This window comes from Paramisgurnus dabryanus, chromosome 22 (assembly GCF_030506205.2).
Source record: "Paramisgurnus dabryanus chromosome 22, PD_genome_1.1, whole genome shotgun sequence".
Lineage (NCBI taxonomy): Eukaryota > Metazoa > Chordata > Actinopteri > Cypriniformes > Cobitidae > Paramisgurnus > Paramisgurnus dabryanus.
The window spans coordinates 22302543-22321770 of NC_133358.1; the positions used below are offsets into that span (position 1 = coordinate 22302543).

The 19228-nt window shown below is 36.9% G+C and overlaps 2 protein-coding genes across 7 annotated transcripts in view; one reads left to right on the forward strand and one right to left on the reverse strand.

Annotated features, from left to right (window-relative positions):
* The first annotated feature begins 160 nt into the window (after positions 1–160).
* On the forward strand, positions 161–3616 carry LOC135740185 (uncharacterized). The gene is made up of 2 exons (XM_065258282.1): positions 161–598; positions 703–3616. Exons 1-2 carry the CDS (start codon positions 302–304, stop codon positions 3286–3288), a joined length of 2883 nt encoding a protein of 960 aa, XP_065114354.1. The 5' UTR covers positions 161–301; the 3' UTR covers positions 3289–3616.
* Positions 3617–3795: 179 nt separating this feature from the next.
* rps6ka3b (ribosomal protein S6 kinase, polypeptide 3b) overlaps positions 3796–19228 on the reverse strand; it is a 48121-nt gene continuing 32688 nt past the window's right edge. For all 6 annotated transcript variants that reach the window (XM_065258286.1, XM_065258283.2, XM_065258289.2 and 3 more), the window contains 20 exons: positions 19105–19221; positions 18346–18427; positions 15355–15435; positions 15180–15259; positions 14870–14976; positions 12992–13029; positions 12678–12820; positions 12314–12384; positions 11099–11187; positions 10933–10997; positions 10740–10842; positions 10386–10510; positions 10124–10249; positions 9757–9846; positions 7676–7834; positions 7263–7424; positions 7104–7180; positions 6913–7030; positions 5325–5465; positions 3796–5191 (listed from right to left, as the gene is read on the reverse strand). In XM_065258286.1, coding sequence (XP_065114358.1) covers positions 5069–5191; positions 5325–5465; positions 6913–7030; positions 7104–7180; positions 7263–7424; positions 7676–7834; positions 9757–9846; positions 10124–10249; positions 10386–10510; positions 10740–10842; positions 10933–10997; positions 11099–11187; positions 12314–12384; positions 12678–12820; positions 12992–13029; positions 14870–14976; positions 15180–15259; positions 15355–15435; positions 18346–18427; positions 19105–19221 — 2097 coding nt within the window. In that variant the 3' untranslated portion in view covers positions 3796–5068. The remainder of the gene's footprint in view (positions 5192–5324; positions 5466–6912; positions 7031–7103; positions 7181–7262; positions 7425–7675; positions 7835–9756; positions 9847–10123; positions 10250–10385; positions 10511–10739; positions 10843–10932; positions 10998–11098; positions 11188–12313; positions 12385–12677; positions 12821–12991; positions 13030–14869; positions 14977–15179; positions 15260–15354; positions 15436–18345; positions 18428–19104; positions 19222–19228) is intronic.

Here is a 19228-nt window from a genome sequence, read left to right on the forward strand (position 1 = left end):
AAATTATATTTATACATAAAATGTGTCTCACACATAATAAAAATACTGTAAAACTTTAGTTTACCGTTTATTCAACTTTAATATACTAACTAGTATACAGCAGACGGCGCTCCTGTTCAATAGGGGGCGCCAATTGAATCATTAACATCATCAGTAACATTAGAAGAAACAACATTGTTTTTAGCATGATTACTGAACCTAAAACATAACGAGGGAGTGCAAGTACAAATAAGAGAACTTCTGAGAACTAAAGTTACATACATTGAATTAAAACCACAGATACTGAGAATTTGTAAACGATATGGCACACAAATGTGATGTTGGCGGTTGTCCAAACCGATCGGACACGATTATTCATTACATGTTCCCAGAGGATCCGAAAAGACGCAGCGTGTGGATGAAGTTTTTGGAAGACAGTAAACCAAGTGGAGAAAGCGTGTCTTCTTCATCTCGGGTGTGCGGTGAACATTTCTCTGAGGAGTGCTATTTAAAACTGGATCTGGGTTACACCACATGCAAAATATTAGGCATAGATGCCGTGCCCACGATCTTCTGTGTAAATCGATCCTTTGAGACTCCAAACAATATACAGAATGAGGTAAGGCTGTAAAACGAATGAGGTCAAACATAACAACAGTAATATTTACAGTAATGGCTCTTATATACATCGTCCTTAAAACTCTGTATTGCTTTATTTGACAGGAAACAGATAACACGTGCACAATCACCATTTCTGAGACCATTTCACTTGCCTGCGTCAAAGACGAACCTTTTGAATATGATTTAAATGACAGCATATCATTCCAAGATCTAAACTCCTCACTGGATGATAGTGTTAAACCTGAGGAAAGTGAGATGGCTATTACTGAAGACATGGACATAGAGGAAGGCGACCAAGGCCAAAATATAAAGGGAAAAAATGGCACTTCAACTGTAATTGTTGAGATTAGAGAAGGTGTTAAGGTCAAGTTTTTCAGTTGTTTGACCTGTGAAGAGAGGTTTAGTAGTAAACGTACCCTTATGAAGCATCAACGGGCAAGTCACCCAAGGCAAAAAGATGAATCAGAAGTTAAAGAGACGATTTTTGTTTGTACAACTTGTGGGGAGAAATTTCCTAAAATGCGTTACCTTATGCAACATAGAGCCGTACACAATGATTACACGAATGATAAAAGGTACAAGTGTCAGCAATGTGGGAAGAGCTTTTCCTGGGAGTCTTCTTGGAAAGCTCATCTTAAAGTTCACGAGTTTGGAGAGTCCATATTGCCACACGGTTGCCATTTATGTCCCAGACGCTTCGGCTACAAAGTGGCTCTTGCGGCACACGTGAAATTTCACTCTGGAAAAATTGCGAGCGCTTGCCCCATGTGCGAAAAGAGCTTTCCAACCAGAAGTTTACTCGGTCAGCACATCAAAACATCCCATGCTCGGAAAAAAGTCACGTGTAAGACCTGCAATAGCACTTTCACCAAAGTCAAAACCTATATCAAACACTTGAACAAACATAATGTGGAAGAGGCCGATATGGAGATTTCAGAGGCTGAAATAAACATTCTGGCTGAGAGTGCAACAGATCTATCAGCAGTAGAATCAGCAGCAGATCCAATGGTGGTAGAATCAGTGATGGATCCATCGGAAATGGAACCAGTGGAAGAATCAGCAGCAGGTCCTTCGGCGGTAGAATCAGCAGCAGGTCATTCGGCGGTAGAATCAGCAGCAGGTCATTTGGCGGAAGAATCAGCAGCAGATCCAATGATGGTAGAATCAGTGACGGATCCATCGGAAATGGAACCAGTGGAAGAATCAGCAGCAGGTCCTTCGACGGTAGAATCAGCAGCAGGTCATTCAGCGGTAGAATCGGCAGCAGATCATTTGGCTGGAGAATCAGCAGCAGGTCCAATGGTGGTAGAATCAGTGATGGATCAATTGGAAATAGAAGCAGTGGTAGAATCAGCAGCAGATCATTCAGTGGTAGAATCAGCAGCAGATCATTCAGCAGTAGAATCAACAGCAGATCCAGTTGTGGTAGAATCAGCAGCAGATAATTTGGCGGTAGAATCATCAGCGGATCCAGTGGTGGTAGGATCAGTGACAGATCCATCTGACATAGAATCAGTGATAGAATCAGCAGCAGATCATTCTGCGATAGAATCAGCAGCAGATAATTCAGCGGTAGAATCAGCAGCAGATCCAGTTGTGGTAGAATCAGCAGCAAATCATTCGGCGATAGAATCGGCAGCAGATAATTCGGCAGTAGAATTGGCAGCAGATCCATCAGTGGCAGATTCAGCAGCAGATCTATCAATGGCAGATCTATCAGCAGTAGAATCAGCAGCAAATCCATTGACGATAGAATCAGTAGCAGATCCATCTATAACAGATCCATCAATGGTAAAATCAGCAGCAGATCCATCGATGGTAGATTCAGCAGCAGATCCATTGGGGGCAGATCCATCGATGGTAGAATCAGCAGCAGATCTATTGGAGGAAGATCCAGCAGCAGATCTATTGGGGGCAGATCCACGGATGGTAGAATCAGCAGCAGATCCATCAATAACAGATCCATCGATGGTAGATTCAGCAGCAGATCTATTGGGGGCAGATCCATCAATAACAGATCCATTGATGGTAGAATCAGCAGCAGATCTATTGGGGGCAGATCCATTGACTGTAGAATCAGCAGCAGATCCATCAATAACAGATATATCAATGGTAGAATCAGCAGAAGATCCATTAACAGTAGAAACATCAGGAGATCAATCAGCAACAGATCCATCAATTGTAGAATCAGCAGCAGATCAATCAATAGCAGATACATCACTGATAGAATCAGCAGCAGATATATCAATAGCAGATCCATCAATGATAGAATCAGGAGCAGATACATCAATAGCAGATCCATCACTGATAGAATCAGCTGCAGATACGTCAATAGCAGAACCATCGATGATAGAATCAGCGGCAGATCCAACAATAGCAGATCCATCAATGATAGACTCAGCAGCAGATCCTTCAATATCAGATCTATCGATAATAGAATCCGCAGGAGATCCATCGATGATAGAATCAGCAGCAGATCCATCGATGATAGACTCAGTAGTAGATCCATCAATATCAGATCTATCAATAATAGAATCCGCAGGAGATCCATCGATGGTAGAATCAGCAGCAGATCCAACAGTACTTGAGGTTGCGGAGTCTGAAGAGGCACAGCGTGTTCTGGATAAGGAACTTCCCCAAAATAATCATGAAGAGGAAAAAAGCAAGGATGCTGCTTTCACACAATAAGGGATATCACTTGTGGCTTTCATAAAATTAATTTTTTCAACGTACTGTATGATAGATTAATAGTGGCTTGCTTGTAGTTTGAGCTTTATTTTTTCATTTGAAAATTGATTTTCTTTAGTCATGTTTGTAGTTAAGGATCTAATCAAGTAAACTAAATATTGCATATTTTAGGTAGACTTGTGTGTTTGTTACATAACACCATGTACATAATTTTTTTTATTCATGGTAGGAAGCGTAAAGTGTTATTAGTATTATGTTGCTAAATTCACAGAATAATGTGTACTTGAAAGATGCATTTCATATAAATAATAAAATGTATTTTCATTTCTTTAAGTCTAATGGTGCATTTCATCCTTAAAACCTGTTTTATCTGTAAGCTCTAAAAATGAAAAGGCAGGTGCATATGTATTAAACATTATTTGTTGTGCCTCTTATTCAGCAAATTAAGCAAAGTGGTGCATAAACTAACATAATCGACCATATTAAGGATTAAGAATTCACAGACAGTTTTATTAAAAATGGCAATCCTTTATTTTCTACCTGTACAAAAAGGAAAGAACAGGATAGCAGCTTGCTTACATGGACAGCAACATTTTTCCAGCACTCGTCCGAGACAACAGAAATGAAAATAAAAATGTACAACAATGCAACAAATTTGAACAATAATTGCAAACCTGTAAGGAATTAGAAGTGGTTAAAAAAAAAGAGAAAACATCCTCAATCATGCTCATGACATATCCACTTCCAAAGCGCTACTAGCTAATATAGCATCTTGCCCATGCACATTTATAAAAAAATATGTCAAGTCTCTTAGTAGTCACTTGATAAAGTCACTACATATATCTCTGAGCAATTCAATACTTCTCTACATACAACAAATACACAGGTCAGCAGGTGTTAGGTGAGGCGATACAGCTGTATACATTTTCATCCCAGCTTATTTTTTTGTATTGCATTTCACCTGAGTTCTCCATTTGACATTCTGTGCTGCTTATATATGGGTCTCCGTTGCATTGTTGTGCTTTGGACCTCTTTTCACGTGATGTGTAAAAAGTATGTTGAGCTAACGCAAGCAGCTATCATACAACCATTCAGACATCAGCGGCTGCTCTTATAGTCTCGTTTGAGTTTCCCAGACGGGTCCCAGTTAAGAATGACTATGAAAATAAAGTGTGCTGGGATACATCAAAGCTAGTACGGGTTAGTGGAACTTCAGCTTATGAAATATTACATCAGCGTATGATGTCAGTGGCTTTCCAGAGTTTAAATAAGATAGAAGTGCAAAAGATTAGGACAGGATAAAAATTGAATATTCAGTGTTGACCTGAAATCACAGAATGTATACTTTATATAACACCCCCATACAACTGGAGCTTTATTTGACTATGTGCGCACAAAAAAAGTGCAGATGGACTTTATGATGTCATAACTTTACTGCCTAAAATCATAAAACATAAACTTCCTAGCTTTATATATATATATATATATATTTTTTAAGATACAGCATGTTTACAGATTTATATATCACACTGTATACTTAAAAGTGTTTGCTGCTCAGATAAAGTCCACAGAATTCCCCTGATTTTTCAGATGTTTGCGTTTGGAGGCAGCAATGATTGTACCGATGTTCAACATTTCATTGGCCGATGTAGAGAAGGAAGATTTCGATTGTCCACCAGGGGTCCTCAGTATCAACGCTTGGCGCCGAGGCCTTGACGCAAGGTGGGCAGCCAGCAAACCGAGTTTAGTCTGTGCTTAAACCAAGCTAAAGGTCATGGGATCATAAAGCAGTGGAGGTCATTTTCTTCACCCCTCTGCGCTGAGCAAGAATAGAGCAACCCACGGGTTCGAGCACTGGAGGAATATTCATATTCAAGGCAGAGTAGGTAGCAGCCATCGCCCCCTGCAGGAGAAAAGATTTAACACAAACCTTGCCCAGTTAAATCTACAATATTTAGACATAATAAAAACAAAACAAAAACAAATCTGTATGCATATATAAGTACTCTAAAGACTCTTTAACTTCAGAAACAAACCTTAACCAAATGGGGGGCGTCATGTCTATTGAGCTGGTATTTGGGGAGGTGCTCTTTGTGAACAATCCATGGATGTCTTAACACCTGCGCAGCCGTGAGTCTCTGATGAGGATCTACGTGCAACATGCTAGACACCAAGTCCTGCAGAAAACATAATAAACAGGTGCTTGAAGTCTCATTTTGATCATTGTTTCATGCCGGCTCTCTATGGAGATGCTCCTAGACAGGTGTGGCAACGTAAAGGGCCAATCATTTTGGACTTTGGGTGGACATGGTAATATGCACGCAAACACAGTTTTGGGTAATTCTGACCTGCGAATTTGTATGATGAAATGTGTGACCAATAGCGGATTAATATTTGTTAAAACTTTGTATTGGACTTCTCTGTATTGGATATTATTGCATCCCTAAAATTTATTTAAAGGATTAGTCAATTTTCTTAAAAAAAATCCAGATAATTTACTCACCACCATGTCATCCAAAATGTTTCTTTCGAGAAGAATTTATGTTTTTTGAGGAAAACATTCCAGGATTTTTCTCATTTTAATGGACTTTAATGGAGCCCAACACTTAACAGTTTTAATGCAGTTTAAAATTGCAGTTTCAAAGGACTCTAAATGATCGCAAATGAGGCATAAGGGTCTTATCTAATGAAACGATTGTCATTTTTGGCAAGAAAAATAAAAAATATGCACTTTTACACCACAACTTCTTGTCTTCCTCCGGTCCGTGACACGCCAGCGCGACTCACATAATTGCGTAATGACGTCGAAAGGTCACGTTTTACATATATGAAACGCACATTTGCGGACCATTTTAAACAATAAACGGACACAAAGACATCATTCGACATACAACAACGTCGAAATTGTACTCTTTCACCACACTTCTAAACACTGGGGCGTAGTTTCGCATACGTCATCCGTTACCTTTTGACGTGATGATGCATTACGTGAGGTCACGCTGGCGCGACGAAAAGTTGTGGTATAAAAGAGCATATTTTTTATTTTTCTTGTCAAAAATGACAATCGTTTCGCTAGATAAAACCCTTATGCCTCGTTTGGGATCGTTTAGAGTCCTAAAAAACTGTTAAGTGTTGAGTTAAGTATTAAATGTTGGGCTCTATTAAAGTCCATTAAAATGAGAAAAATCCTGCAATGTTTTCCTCAAAAAACATAATTTCTTCTCGACTGAACAAAGAAAGACATCAACATTTTCGATGACATGGTTGCGAGTAAATTATCTGGATTTTTCTTTTAAGAAAATGGAATATTCCTTTAAGTGTTGGGGTCCGTTAACATTAGAAAAATCTTGGAATGTTTTCCTCAAAAAACATAATTTCTCCTCTACTGAACAAAGAAATACATCAACATTTTGGATGACATGGTGGTAAGTAAATTATCTGCATTTTTTTAAGAAAATGGACTAATCCTTTAAAATAGTTTTGGATAAAATGTGATTTCATATTTGATCTAGTGTGACATCATATCCTGTTTGTTGCTGTGTCTAAAATTATTCTGCATTCTTCAAATCTGCCATGGTGGCAATTTGAAAATTTCGGTTGTCTTTGAACCAGTTCTACACCCACCTTAGCCTCAGGTGAAACCGAATTCCAGTAACCCCCTGTAAGACAAAACTTCCCACTGCCTATCCGAGCCAGAATCTCCTCAGGTGTGTCCTCTGGGCCGTTCGCAAACGGAGTAAACCTGAGAAAAAAGCTCAGCGTCAAACACTGGAACACCTTTTTAATATTGCCAACTTCAGACCTAACCTACTTACCCAGTTAACATTGTGTACAGAAGAACACCTAGACTCCAGATGTCACACGCAGCATCATAACCCTGCTTCTTCAGCACCTGGGAACCAAAGTGATTTATTTGAGAACATCTGCTTTGTAGAAAACTGTGGCACCATCACAGGCAAAACTGAAAAATTTACCTCTGGGGCCACAAAGTTAGCAGTGTAACAGGGTGTCATCAGGAGACCGTTTTCAGCTCTCAGCTGCTTGGCGAAGCCGAAGTCACAGATTCGGATAGACTCTGGATTACCAGATTCATCGACGTAAAGAATGTTACTAGGCTTCAGATCTCTATGAACCACCTTTTGAGGAGGGAAAGAGGTATACATTAGATCAAAATAAAGGTCAATTCTCTTCATTATTTTCAACACATACTGAATGAGGAACTTTATTGTCCTAAATTATGTACTTGTATACCAACCAAGGGTTCATGGGCAACAGCAAAGGTTAAGGTGCAGTGTTGTTAAATACTGAAGCTCAATATAATGCATATTTTTGTGTCTCATAGATGATTAGCTGGCCTCAACCATATTTTACGTTTTAGGTTACGTACCCCTTGAGCGTGCAGGTATTCCACAGTTTTTGTGATGGTGTAAAGCACAGCGCTTGCTTCCCTTTCAGAGAAGAATTTCTGTCTGAGAATCTTATCCAGTAGCTCACCGCCCTTCAGGAGCTCCGTCACCAGATAGACTGAGCGCCCATCATCGTAAACCTGCAAGCATTGACAGATCATAGAGAATTAGTATACTTTCCCCATCTCTTCCATTTTTATCATTAATGTTATCCTGTGTACAAAGATGGAGACCAGTTCATATGTGGATGTTTGTGATGAGATGCAATCAATATTGCCAGGAAACAGGGATGCATTTCTGTAGGTCAATCATTTCTAATGTATGGAAGCATAAAACTAATACACTGCTAAATGAATAGGAAAGACAGAGCTCCTGCTCAGAGTCATTTGAAAATAACAGCAGGAACTCATTATGGTATTATTCGCTCTTTCTAACAATGATAACCTCTGAGGAAAATCGCTTCAGGTAAACACATTGTCTTTTGGCAAGAACCAGACATTAATATAATTATGCTCGGCCAATAAGAAAAATGGCAATACAAAATGATGCCCATCATCCTTGTACAGTTGTGCTCGTAGGATTACATACACTTTGTAGATGTATATTGTTTAAAATAAATTGACCTTGAATTCCCTTGAATTAGCTTTAAAAAGAGGATTTTTATTAAAGGGGGCATTTCACAAGACTTTTAAAAATGTAAAATAAATATTTCGTGTCCCAAGAGTACATACGTGAAGTTCTAGTTCAAAATACCCCATGGATCATTTATTAATACATATTAAAATTTCCACTTTGTAGGTGTGAGCAAAAATGTGCCGTTTTGAGTGTGTCCTTTAAAATGCAAATGAGCTGATCTCTACACTAAATAGCAGTGCCGTAGCGGGATAATACAGATAAAGGGGCAGTATTATCCCATTCTGACATCACAAGGGGAGCCAAATTTCAATTACCTATTGTTTACATGCTTGCATAGAATGGTTTACCAAAACTAAGTTACTGGGTTGATCTTTTTAACATTTTCTAGGTTGATAGAAGCACTGGGGACCCAATTATAGCACTTAAAGAAGTAGTCCACTTTAAAGATGGGGTCCATTGACATTTTATATGCAAAAAAATACTACGGGAAGTCAATGGGCCCCATCTATAAAGTGGACTACTCCTTTAAACATAAGTCAGATTTTCATTATATGTCCCTTTTAAAACAGCTTCACTGCTCAGGACAAACCAGAGGGATTAGTGCACAGTTGTCATAAATAATTCAGTGGTTCACATGGTTTACAGTGGTTCACATTTTGGGGTCCATGGGGGGGTTCAGACTAATGATCTGATATGCCAAATAAAGATGCATAAAAATGTTCAACTAATAATTTTATATAGCAATGTTATATTTGTAGCAATAGCCACATGAGTATATGTATGAGCCATATGTATGGATCAAAATAATAGATTTTTTATGCCAAAAATTATTAGGATAATGAAGATCATGTTTCATGAAGATATTTTGTAAATTTTCTACCGTAAATATATCAAACATTTATTTCTCATTAGTAATGTGTTGCTAACTTTAAAGGCGATTTTCTCAGTATTTAGATTTTTTCCACCCTTAGTTTCAGATTTTCCAAATATTGTTTTAAGCTTATTCAGCTTTTAGATTATGTATGAATCACATTTTTAATAAACTGACCCATATGTTTTTTTGGTCCAGGTTCATATGCTAGAGGGATGGAGGGACTCAGATTGTCTCTATTGTATATACAGAGTGGGGCTCGAAAGAAAAAAATAAAGGTTGTGAACCAATGATATAAACCATAAATAATCATAAAGAAATACTGCTAAAAACCAACTGAAAATTTGTAAATTCAGTTGTTATTTTGACTTGTGTTACTTTCATCTGTCAAGTGAAATTCAGCTTATTTAATGCAGTATTACTGTAAAAAACTAACAAAATTAAACACTTATTTTATTAAATGTTTATTCTTATTTTATTAAATGTTTCAAACTTTTGAGCACAACTGTATAAAAGAAAATATAAATGAATGTGTCCTTGTTTTAGATGACTTACGTCTTTCAGTGTGATTATATTTGGATGCTGTCCATATCGTAACAGAATTTCCACCTCATCCGTTGGATCCCTTTTGGCTTTATTGATTATCTAAACATCAAATAAATATAGATGCATTCGTTTCCAGGAAACTACAAACAGGACAAAACTTTGTGCCAATGCAATATAAGACTGTAATGTTAGCAAGAAGCATGCATCAAGAAGAGTCAATACAAAAACTAGCTTAGATTCTAATTACATTTTCTACAAAAAAATAAATGCGAGTTCAAAGTGATACTATGCAGTTGAAAAGTGGTTGCTAGGGGGTTGCTTTAATATTCTGGTCCCTAAACATAACTTTGATGTAACTTAATGTGACCATCCTCACCTTCACTGCATACTCCATGCCTGTGCTCTTCTGTATGCAACGTTTGCAGATCGAATACGAGCCGACTCCGATATCCTCCTTTACCTCGTACGCATCACTGAACTGATTCACGTTTCTGTGTAGCTGCTATAAAACAGTGAAAATAACAATGTAGTGCTGTTATAAATCCTGACTCAATGACACGGGTATTACAGCATGCATTATGTGGAAAGAGGTTTAATCTGCAGTTTAAATGCATCACAAATGGGTCTGGGTTTTATACCTGAACTATAGAAGTCATGCTGTTACTCTGCAGGGGCTGACTCTCTTCTTCTGGGGTTATAGCCACAAAACTAAAACCTCTAAAGAGTTGATTAGCATTGGCACTGGGTGGTACACCTGGTGAGTCTAAACAAACACACACACACAGTGTTTTCTCATCCTTAAATACATCATTAGATAATCCAACAATGCTTTCAAAAGGTTTAGAAGCATTTAATTAAATGGGTTTTATATTCAGCAGGTATTGAATTCAATAGGCACATTGTGTATTTGTCTGAAAGGGGATTAATGAGAGGCCAGCGAGGTCTGCCTATCTGTCTAGGATCAAACATAGCAGGTTATACAGTAGATGTACCTTTGGGAGTTTTGGCTGTGAATTCTGGGTCAAAGTAGAATGTGTCATCTGGTCTGCCAGAGGCTGGTTTAAAAGGTGGATGCAACTCTCTTCTAAATAATTTCTTTAAGAAACAGGCCATTGAAAGACATGTCACAAATATGCAATGACTAATGCAAAGTCTAATTTCTACATTAAGAAGATGCATACTTACATTCCAATCAATATTAGCATAAAAGGGATGTCGCTTTATTTCTTCGACTCCATCTGGACCCGCACCTGCAGTTGCAATTGTGAAGACATTGATGCATCACATGCATAACAAACAAAATGTCATGCATAACTCAATACGCTAAACATCGATTCAGTCTTCTGCTTACCTAATCTATTAGAAGGATTTCGTTTGAAAAGGCTCCTGAGGAGACTCTGAGCTTCTGAACTCAAAAACTGAGGCATTCCAAGCTTAGCCCTATGAAAAGAAGAGGTCAAGAATGAAGCCAGACGTCATAGTATGATGCGTATTAAAGCATCAACATGGCAAGCGTAATCATTTCATTCAGTTCTGAGTCAGAACTGCACTTTTGGGAGTACTTCAACTCGCCTGAAAAATCCGCTCCCCTTCTCCCTCTCATAATGGGAGAGGGAGGGTGTTACTGCGCCGAGTCGAAGTACTCCCAAAAGTGCTGTTCCGCCATACAATATAGTTCCTCTTTTAAATCCGCTTAGAAAAGCGCTACGTTTTATTTTGTACCACCAAACTTGCTCGTATAACTACTCGTCTTAAATAGGAAAAACGTTGATGTGTTTGGTCACTTCTAACTTTATCTCTGAGTGGTACCATTGAATGAATGGGGCTAAGCTAAATGCTATCGAAGTGTAGCAGCGCACCCCAGCGCTTACGTGCACGCACTAAGATGATAGAGGGATGTTTCAACTCTTTTTAGTTAAGGTAATAACATATTTTAATATTGAAAATGAGTAGACTATTCCTTTAAAGTATCAAGGTAGCTAATCACAAAAACAATCAATCAATTATTTTAATGATACAATATGGACCAGACTTCATGCCAAAAGTCAAAATTCAAGCTAAAGGTCAGATAACAAGGGACAAATCAGTCACTGTCATCCACAATGATGTCACATCCAAAGCTAATAATTTTGGCCATGGCACGGTCCTTATCAGCTTCTCCAGAAGCCTCAAATAACCCGTTTTTGACTATTACGCTGTTCAAACCCTCATTTCGCCTGAGCTCTGAAGTCCTGCAGTCCACTGAAATCACATTACCACAGCTTATCAAAGCCGTCAGTCTATGCAGACCTTTGATTATAATCATCCATCACATGCAAAACCCTGGGCTTTATTTACTGCTGTTTTATGACATGAAGTGTGTTTGTGCGGTTTCTTGTTTACTGACGGTTAAGTGGGTAGTCTCAAGGCTAAACAGTACTGTTGGCTATACCAAGGGCACATCCTAACTGGTGTGGCACTTAGCATCCAGATGTTGTGCAGAGCTATCGTGCCAAATTCTTCCATTTACCCTGGGTTTAGATTATAGAGGGATGTGAAGGTGGAAGGATGAGGTTGTCGTACTTACTTTAGTATCATGGTCATGGTTTCCTTGCGGTCTTTTCCTTGGAATGGCAGCGTTCCTGTTAGCATTTCAAACTAAGGGAGAGACAAAACAGACTGTTTTAAAAATCACAGTTTGCCTAAAATTTCATTATTTTACTATGTTTGGAATCATGCAAGGGTAAATAAAGGCAAAATTTGACTTTTTAGGTGAAATATTCCTTTAAAGGTTTTACATTAAGCAGACGCTTTAATCCGAAGTGTTTTACACTTTATCAGTATGTGTGTTACCTGGGAATCGAACCTTTTGCAATCCTAATATACAAGTTGAGGGTAATAAATGAAAAATTTACATGAAGAATAAAATTAAAACAGCACCACTCCCTCACCATAAGCACACCATAAGACCACCAGTCAGCGCTATATGTATGTCCTCTCCGGTTCACCACCTCCGGGGCCATATACTCTACCGTCCCGCAGAAAGAGTATGCTTTGTTTTCATGATCAATCGACTCCTTACTGAGTCCAAAATCTGATACAAACAAATACACAACAATTTTTTTTTCACACATTATTATATAACAATGTAAAGTGCACAAAGCTAAAGTATAAGTGTGATCCGTCTGGCTGTCGATACGAAGCCCTAACTCTTCAAGGTGGCACAATGCTGATGCAGCTATCCCAACAATATGAAATTACCTACCTGTCAGCTTTATGTGGCCTTCCTCATCCAGGAGTATGCTGAAATGACACAGATCCACAGCATTAGACATTAAACAGAGTATGAGCATCACACAAGGGTCTTCTTACTTTCTATTGCAACCATCGCCATGAGCCACGTGCACATATCTCTCTTTTACTGTTACTATTATCGTCATCATTATTGTCTTATTCTCTCCAGAGATAAATTGTTTATGGATGACCTTCAACACCGGCATCATGGAAGAATGACTGCATGTGGAAAGAATTGTGGACAACCCATACGGAAATCTGATTTATTAAAATGCACACATTCATAGTTTAGGATTTCACAACTTTTAAAAATGGGACAAATTTTACATCGTAAATATATGCAACATACATTTGAAATTATTAAAAAATAGCTGTTTTGTAATACATTGAACACATGTGGCCCTGGACCACAAAATTTTTTGATATGGAGATTTATACATCATCTAAAAGTTGAATAAATAAGCTTTCCCTTGAGGTATGGGTTATAAGGACAGGAAATATTTGGCCAAGATACAACTATTCGGAAATTAAAAATGTCAAATATTGAGAAAATCACCTTTAACTTCCTAAGATCTGGTGTGTCCACATATGTGTACATCGCATTTTTTGTTGTTGTTTGCACCATAATACTTAATTCTGTGTAACTGTAACCTGTTGTACACAAACGTGGACAATTACACTGCTTCATGTTAAAAAAAAAAATTGGTTATTATATTTATTGGTTCTTCCTAATCCCAAATACCTGGAAAAATCTGAAAAGACAAACCAAAGCTCAAGTCTTAGAAGGTTAAAGTTGTCCAAAGGAAGTCTTTAGCAACACATATTACTAATGATAAATAAATCTTTTATATATATTTCTGTTAGGAAATTAACGAAATATCTTCATGGAACATGATCGTTACACAATATCCTAATGATTTTTGGCATCATTTTAAACCATACAGTGTATTGTTGGTTATATACCTGTGCAACTAATGAGGTTTTGTGGTCCGGGGTCACTTATGACATATATTTATAAACAGCTTGAATAATTGCATCCCAATATAGATATACATACATTAATATACACTTTAATATTGTAATTATAAATGTGCTGATTAAGTCCTCATACATGAAGTATAATTCACATCAGATGTCTGTATGGCAACTACAGACATTTTAAACATTCACTTGTTCATTATTTTAAGAAAAATAGTAAACTCCTATGAACTATGGAATAAAAGTTATGGAATAACATAAATGTAACTATGGAAATTATATTGTGACTAAAAGCATCCAAAATAAATCAAAGCTATGCTGTATTCTAGCATTTTCAAAATACCTACTCTATTCCTAGGATTTGCAAAATCATACTCTTGTCATTTCAAGTAGCTTCTTCAGATCATACCTAGGCATGCTTTTTAAATAATTAAAGAGATTTCCATCTATTCTGGGCTCTTATTGGCCGCTTTTTATTCATGATAATTTTTTTATGATTTTTTATAGTGCAAGCCGTCCCAAGCCGTTTAGATGACGTCATCAGAGAATGATCACCACAAAAGGATGGAATTACATTTTTGTACAGATTTTGATTAAAGTTGATGATGGCATATTATTTTTTTTAAATAAATGACTTGCACGGATACATTTTTTATAATAAACACTGCAATATTATATAAAAAATAAGAATTGTTTTGATTTCAACTACTTTTAAGTACTTTGAAACATTATACATACACTCATGATACATCGGATGCTTATAATCTATAGTTCAAAAGGTCAAATGTCTTTTGTACTCTGCAATAACTGTGTTTTTTAGCATAGGACACTCAAGTGCTTTATGATGATTTAAACTAGGAACAATCAGTACTTCTCTGGTTTCAGATCTCTGTAGATGATGCCGAGTCCATGCAGATGGTCCAAAGCCAAAGCCAGTTCAGCCAAATAAAACTTCACATCCTCTTCTGTAAACATCACCTACGGGAAAACAAGACATTATTACATCAGAATCCAGAGTTTTAAGTGAAAAAAACGATCGACTGCGAGGGACATGAAGTTAGTTCTGAAAAAAGTACATCACTTTTGTTATCTTGTTATGCATGCAATAAAATTTCCATGCAAGTGTCCAAGATTGTTTTGGGGCCACTGTACATATCTGTGTAGAGTATGCATTGGTTTACCTCTTTTGACAGGCGGGTGAAAAGATCCCCTCCTCTTAAAAAGTCCAGTATCAGATACAGCTTTCCTTCAGTCTGGAATGCTGCGAAAGGAGAGAGGGAATTGTGGGTAATTAGTTTACAGAACATTAAACTGACAGCTGTTCTTCATTCTGATTGGCTTACGACCAGCACTCACCATAGTGTAGCTTGACGATAAAGGGATGGTTAACCTCCACAAGAATGTCTCTTTCCATCTTAGTTCTGACCCGATCCCGCACTAAAAACACATTAATAACAACACATAAGTAAACAGCAATTCTTTCAAAACTACATTCAAATAGTTCATTAACAACACATTTTCTCTTCTCTAACGCTCCCCCCGCTTAGAAATCTGGCACAGCAAAGTCACACAGATGGCAGCGATGACTAATTAAATAAAGAAGAGCAAAAAATGCAGCGCAAGAAAGACCAGCAAGTTTACTCATGTGGATATTGATGCGTTTATTATATGGAAGGACTGTTTCTTAATGCCGAATCTTTCCATGAACATCTATTTACTTTTTTTAAACAGATACATCTGGGAATTAAATAACCAAAATAATGGAATATACGGAAGTGGTTACTGGGGAAATGCTGGGAGAGATTTCCGAGTAATCTGTATTCCTGAGTGATACTGAGACTTTTGAACTGGTTTCAATATCTCGGCTCGCACACCTGCAAAATTTCCTGTCGAGTGCAAAAACAATTCATTCGCACTTTCGGATATAGGACTTAGGCCAATGAAAAACTAAAACCATACTGATGTAAACATCAAGACCTCTTCCTTTCCTACTGCCTGTGTCTCAGCAGGATAGTTCACCCAAAATAAAAAATGATGTCATCATTTACGCACCTTAAATTGTTCCAAACCTATATAAGTTTCTTCTGCTGAATACAAAAGAAGATATTTTGAGCATTTGGAACACAGTTTTTCCTACTATAGAAGTCATTGATGCTCCAAAACAGCTTTATTACAAACATTCCTCAAAATGTCCTATTTTGTGTTCAGCAAAACAAAGAAATTTAGACAGGTTTGGAACAACTTAAGGATTGAATGGGGCTAGGCTAAATGCAAACACATTTACGACACCCTGTGCAAAGATGAAGTGCATGCATTGAATAAAGATAGGTTTTTATTCAGTTGTCTAAGTTGAGGTTAGAACATAGTAAAATATTGAAAAACGGTGGTGTTTTCCTTTAACAGTTTCTTATGATCTTTAAAGTCTTTAAATCAAAAAGTATATACTTGTGTGTTTTTAAAAATATATAATATATATGTATACAATATTCCTTCCTAATATAAAAAATGTTTTTGAAATACATTATGCAGCCAAGAATAATGTTTGGATATATTAAAGATGATAAAACTGAATTTTATTAGTTTTATTAAAAAAATTACAAAATAATTCCCAAAGTTACATGTGTGTTATTCTATACTTTTGATATTGATAAGTTTACTATTAGTCTTAAAGGATTAGTCCATTTTCTAAAAAAAAATCCAGATAATTTACTCACCACCATGTCATCCAAAATGTTGATGTCTTTCTTTGTTCAGTCGAGAAGAAATGATGTTTTTTGAGGAAAACATTCCAGGATTTTTCTCATTTTAATGGACTTTAATGGACCCCAACATGTAACATGTAGTTTAAAATTGTTTCAAAGGACTCTAAACTATCCCAAATGAGGCATAAGGGTCTTATCTAACGAAACGATTGTCAGTTTTGACAAGAAAAATAAAAAATATGCACTTTTAAACCACAACTTCTCGTCTATCTCCGGTCCTTTGACACGCCAGTGCGACCTCACATAATTGCGTGTTACATATATGAAACGCACATTTGCGGACCATTTTAAACAATAAACTGACACAAAGACATTAATTAGTATCATTCGACATACAACAACGTCAGAACGGTCCTTTTTCTCCACACTTGTAAACACTGGGGTGTAGTTTCGCATTCATCATCCATGACCTCTTGACGTGATGACGCTGGCGCGTCACAGGACCGGAGATAGACGAGGAGTTGTGGTTTAAAAGTGCATATTTTTTATTTTTCTTGCCAAAAATGACAATCGTTTCGCTAGATAAGACCCTTATGCCTCGTTTGGGATCGTTTAGAGTCTTTTGAAACTGCAATTTTAAACTGCATTAAAACTGTTACGTGTTGGGTTCCATTAAAGTCCATTAAAATTAGAAAAATCCTGGAATGTTTTCCTTAAAAAACATAATTTCTTCTCGACTGAACAAAGAAAGACATCAACATTTTGGATGACATGGTGGTGAGTAAATTATCTTGATTTTTTTTTAAGAAAATGCACAAATCCTTTAAATGTGTACTAAATGTGTAATATTAATAAAGAATGAGCAAGTGACCCATAACATTTAATGATAGTGTATATCAGAGTAATTTTAGGTCATAGAGTAACTTATCACAATGTACACTGATTCCTAGCCAAAAGACTCATGCTAGCCAAAATTCACCTTAAGCAGGCTTTAACCATAACATAACCATATAAAAATATATATTTGTGGGTAATCCAATGAATGTTAATAGTTTTTGAGAACGATTTAATATAAATTTTATTAATTCTTATATTTTAAGATATCATTACTCGTGAAAAATGAATGATGCCTTATCATTATAAGTACACTTAAAATTAAAAACAGCTAAAACATTTAGCTGATTGAATGAATCATATTACTTGGCACCGTAAACAAGCAACACTTGCAGTGCGTCTACACTAGCAAGCAATGTCTACTGTTTCTGTAGCTTGGGTAGGTACAACATCGCACTAGCAATGCAAATGTTGTGGGTTCGAATCCCAGGAAACAAATGAAAGGTTCAAATGCAAAAGCAGCTAAATGCCAACTTCTTCAAAAATTAGATCAGGATTGTAACCAAATGCTCTCGAATTACTATCTGTTCATTAAATACTTTGTTTCAAATCCCACCCTCAGACCATTCAGAAATAAGTTTTAAGGCAGAATCCATTAACATTTTGATAAAAATGCTCATTAACAATAAATCCTTCCAGACACACTTACTGGGTTTTGCTTCATATTTGAATACACTGTGAATCGATTTGGATAAAAGGGTCCGCCAAATGCATAAAAAATACACAGATGTCTCTTATCACTACTTTATACCTTTCAGGGTGGCCTTCTTTAGTACTTTCATTGCATACAGCTGTCCATCATCAGGTCCTGTTGTTTTCTTCACCAAAAATACCTGTAATGGTACCAGAGACATAAACAAACAAGCAAAATCTTCAACACTAAAACCACTTTGAAACAGGAAATATATTTCTCCTCAGTTTTTTTTATTGAAAACAGATTTAGTTCCTTTGTTAAAGCCCGCAGAGCTGATGATGCTGTAACTATAGTGACTGTGACTTGTAAGTGCTCTGTGTGTAATTTTACCAAAATTGTCCTTGGAACATGAATGTCTGTTTTGTGTACAGACACATTTACTTTACCATCTGCACATGACTCAAGGTGTCCTTGTGCTAATTACCACTGAAACACAATGCTAAAAATACACATGTACTCGCTTTCAAAGCCTAGCAAGCTGACTATTGAGGTATCAGCATCCTGAGATACCTTACTTGGGGTGAAATGTGAAAAATCGCACTCACTGAATCACATTTGAATTTTGCATATTTATAGTACTATAAAGTATAGAAAAATAGTAGTATAAAAAAGCCAAAAATTTTTATGGTAATTTGAATAAAAAATGCAACAAATTTGCATGTGCTATGAATATTTATGCATATGATCATTTCATCATGTTTTCACACCCTCTCACGTCCACAGCTGCCATCTATCCACAATAATCCAAATGACTTTAGTCATCGAAGACAGCTGTCTATGTAGCTTACTAGATTTTAAAACAGAGCTTGTATGTACCTTTCCGAAGGAGCCTTGTCCAAGCACCTTACGGAGCTCAAACTGTTGTGGGTCGGCCTTTTCTGAGCCCTCTTTAACAAGATGTGTGATGCTGATCTCTTTAACAGCTACTTCTTCCTGGAAA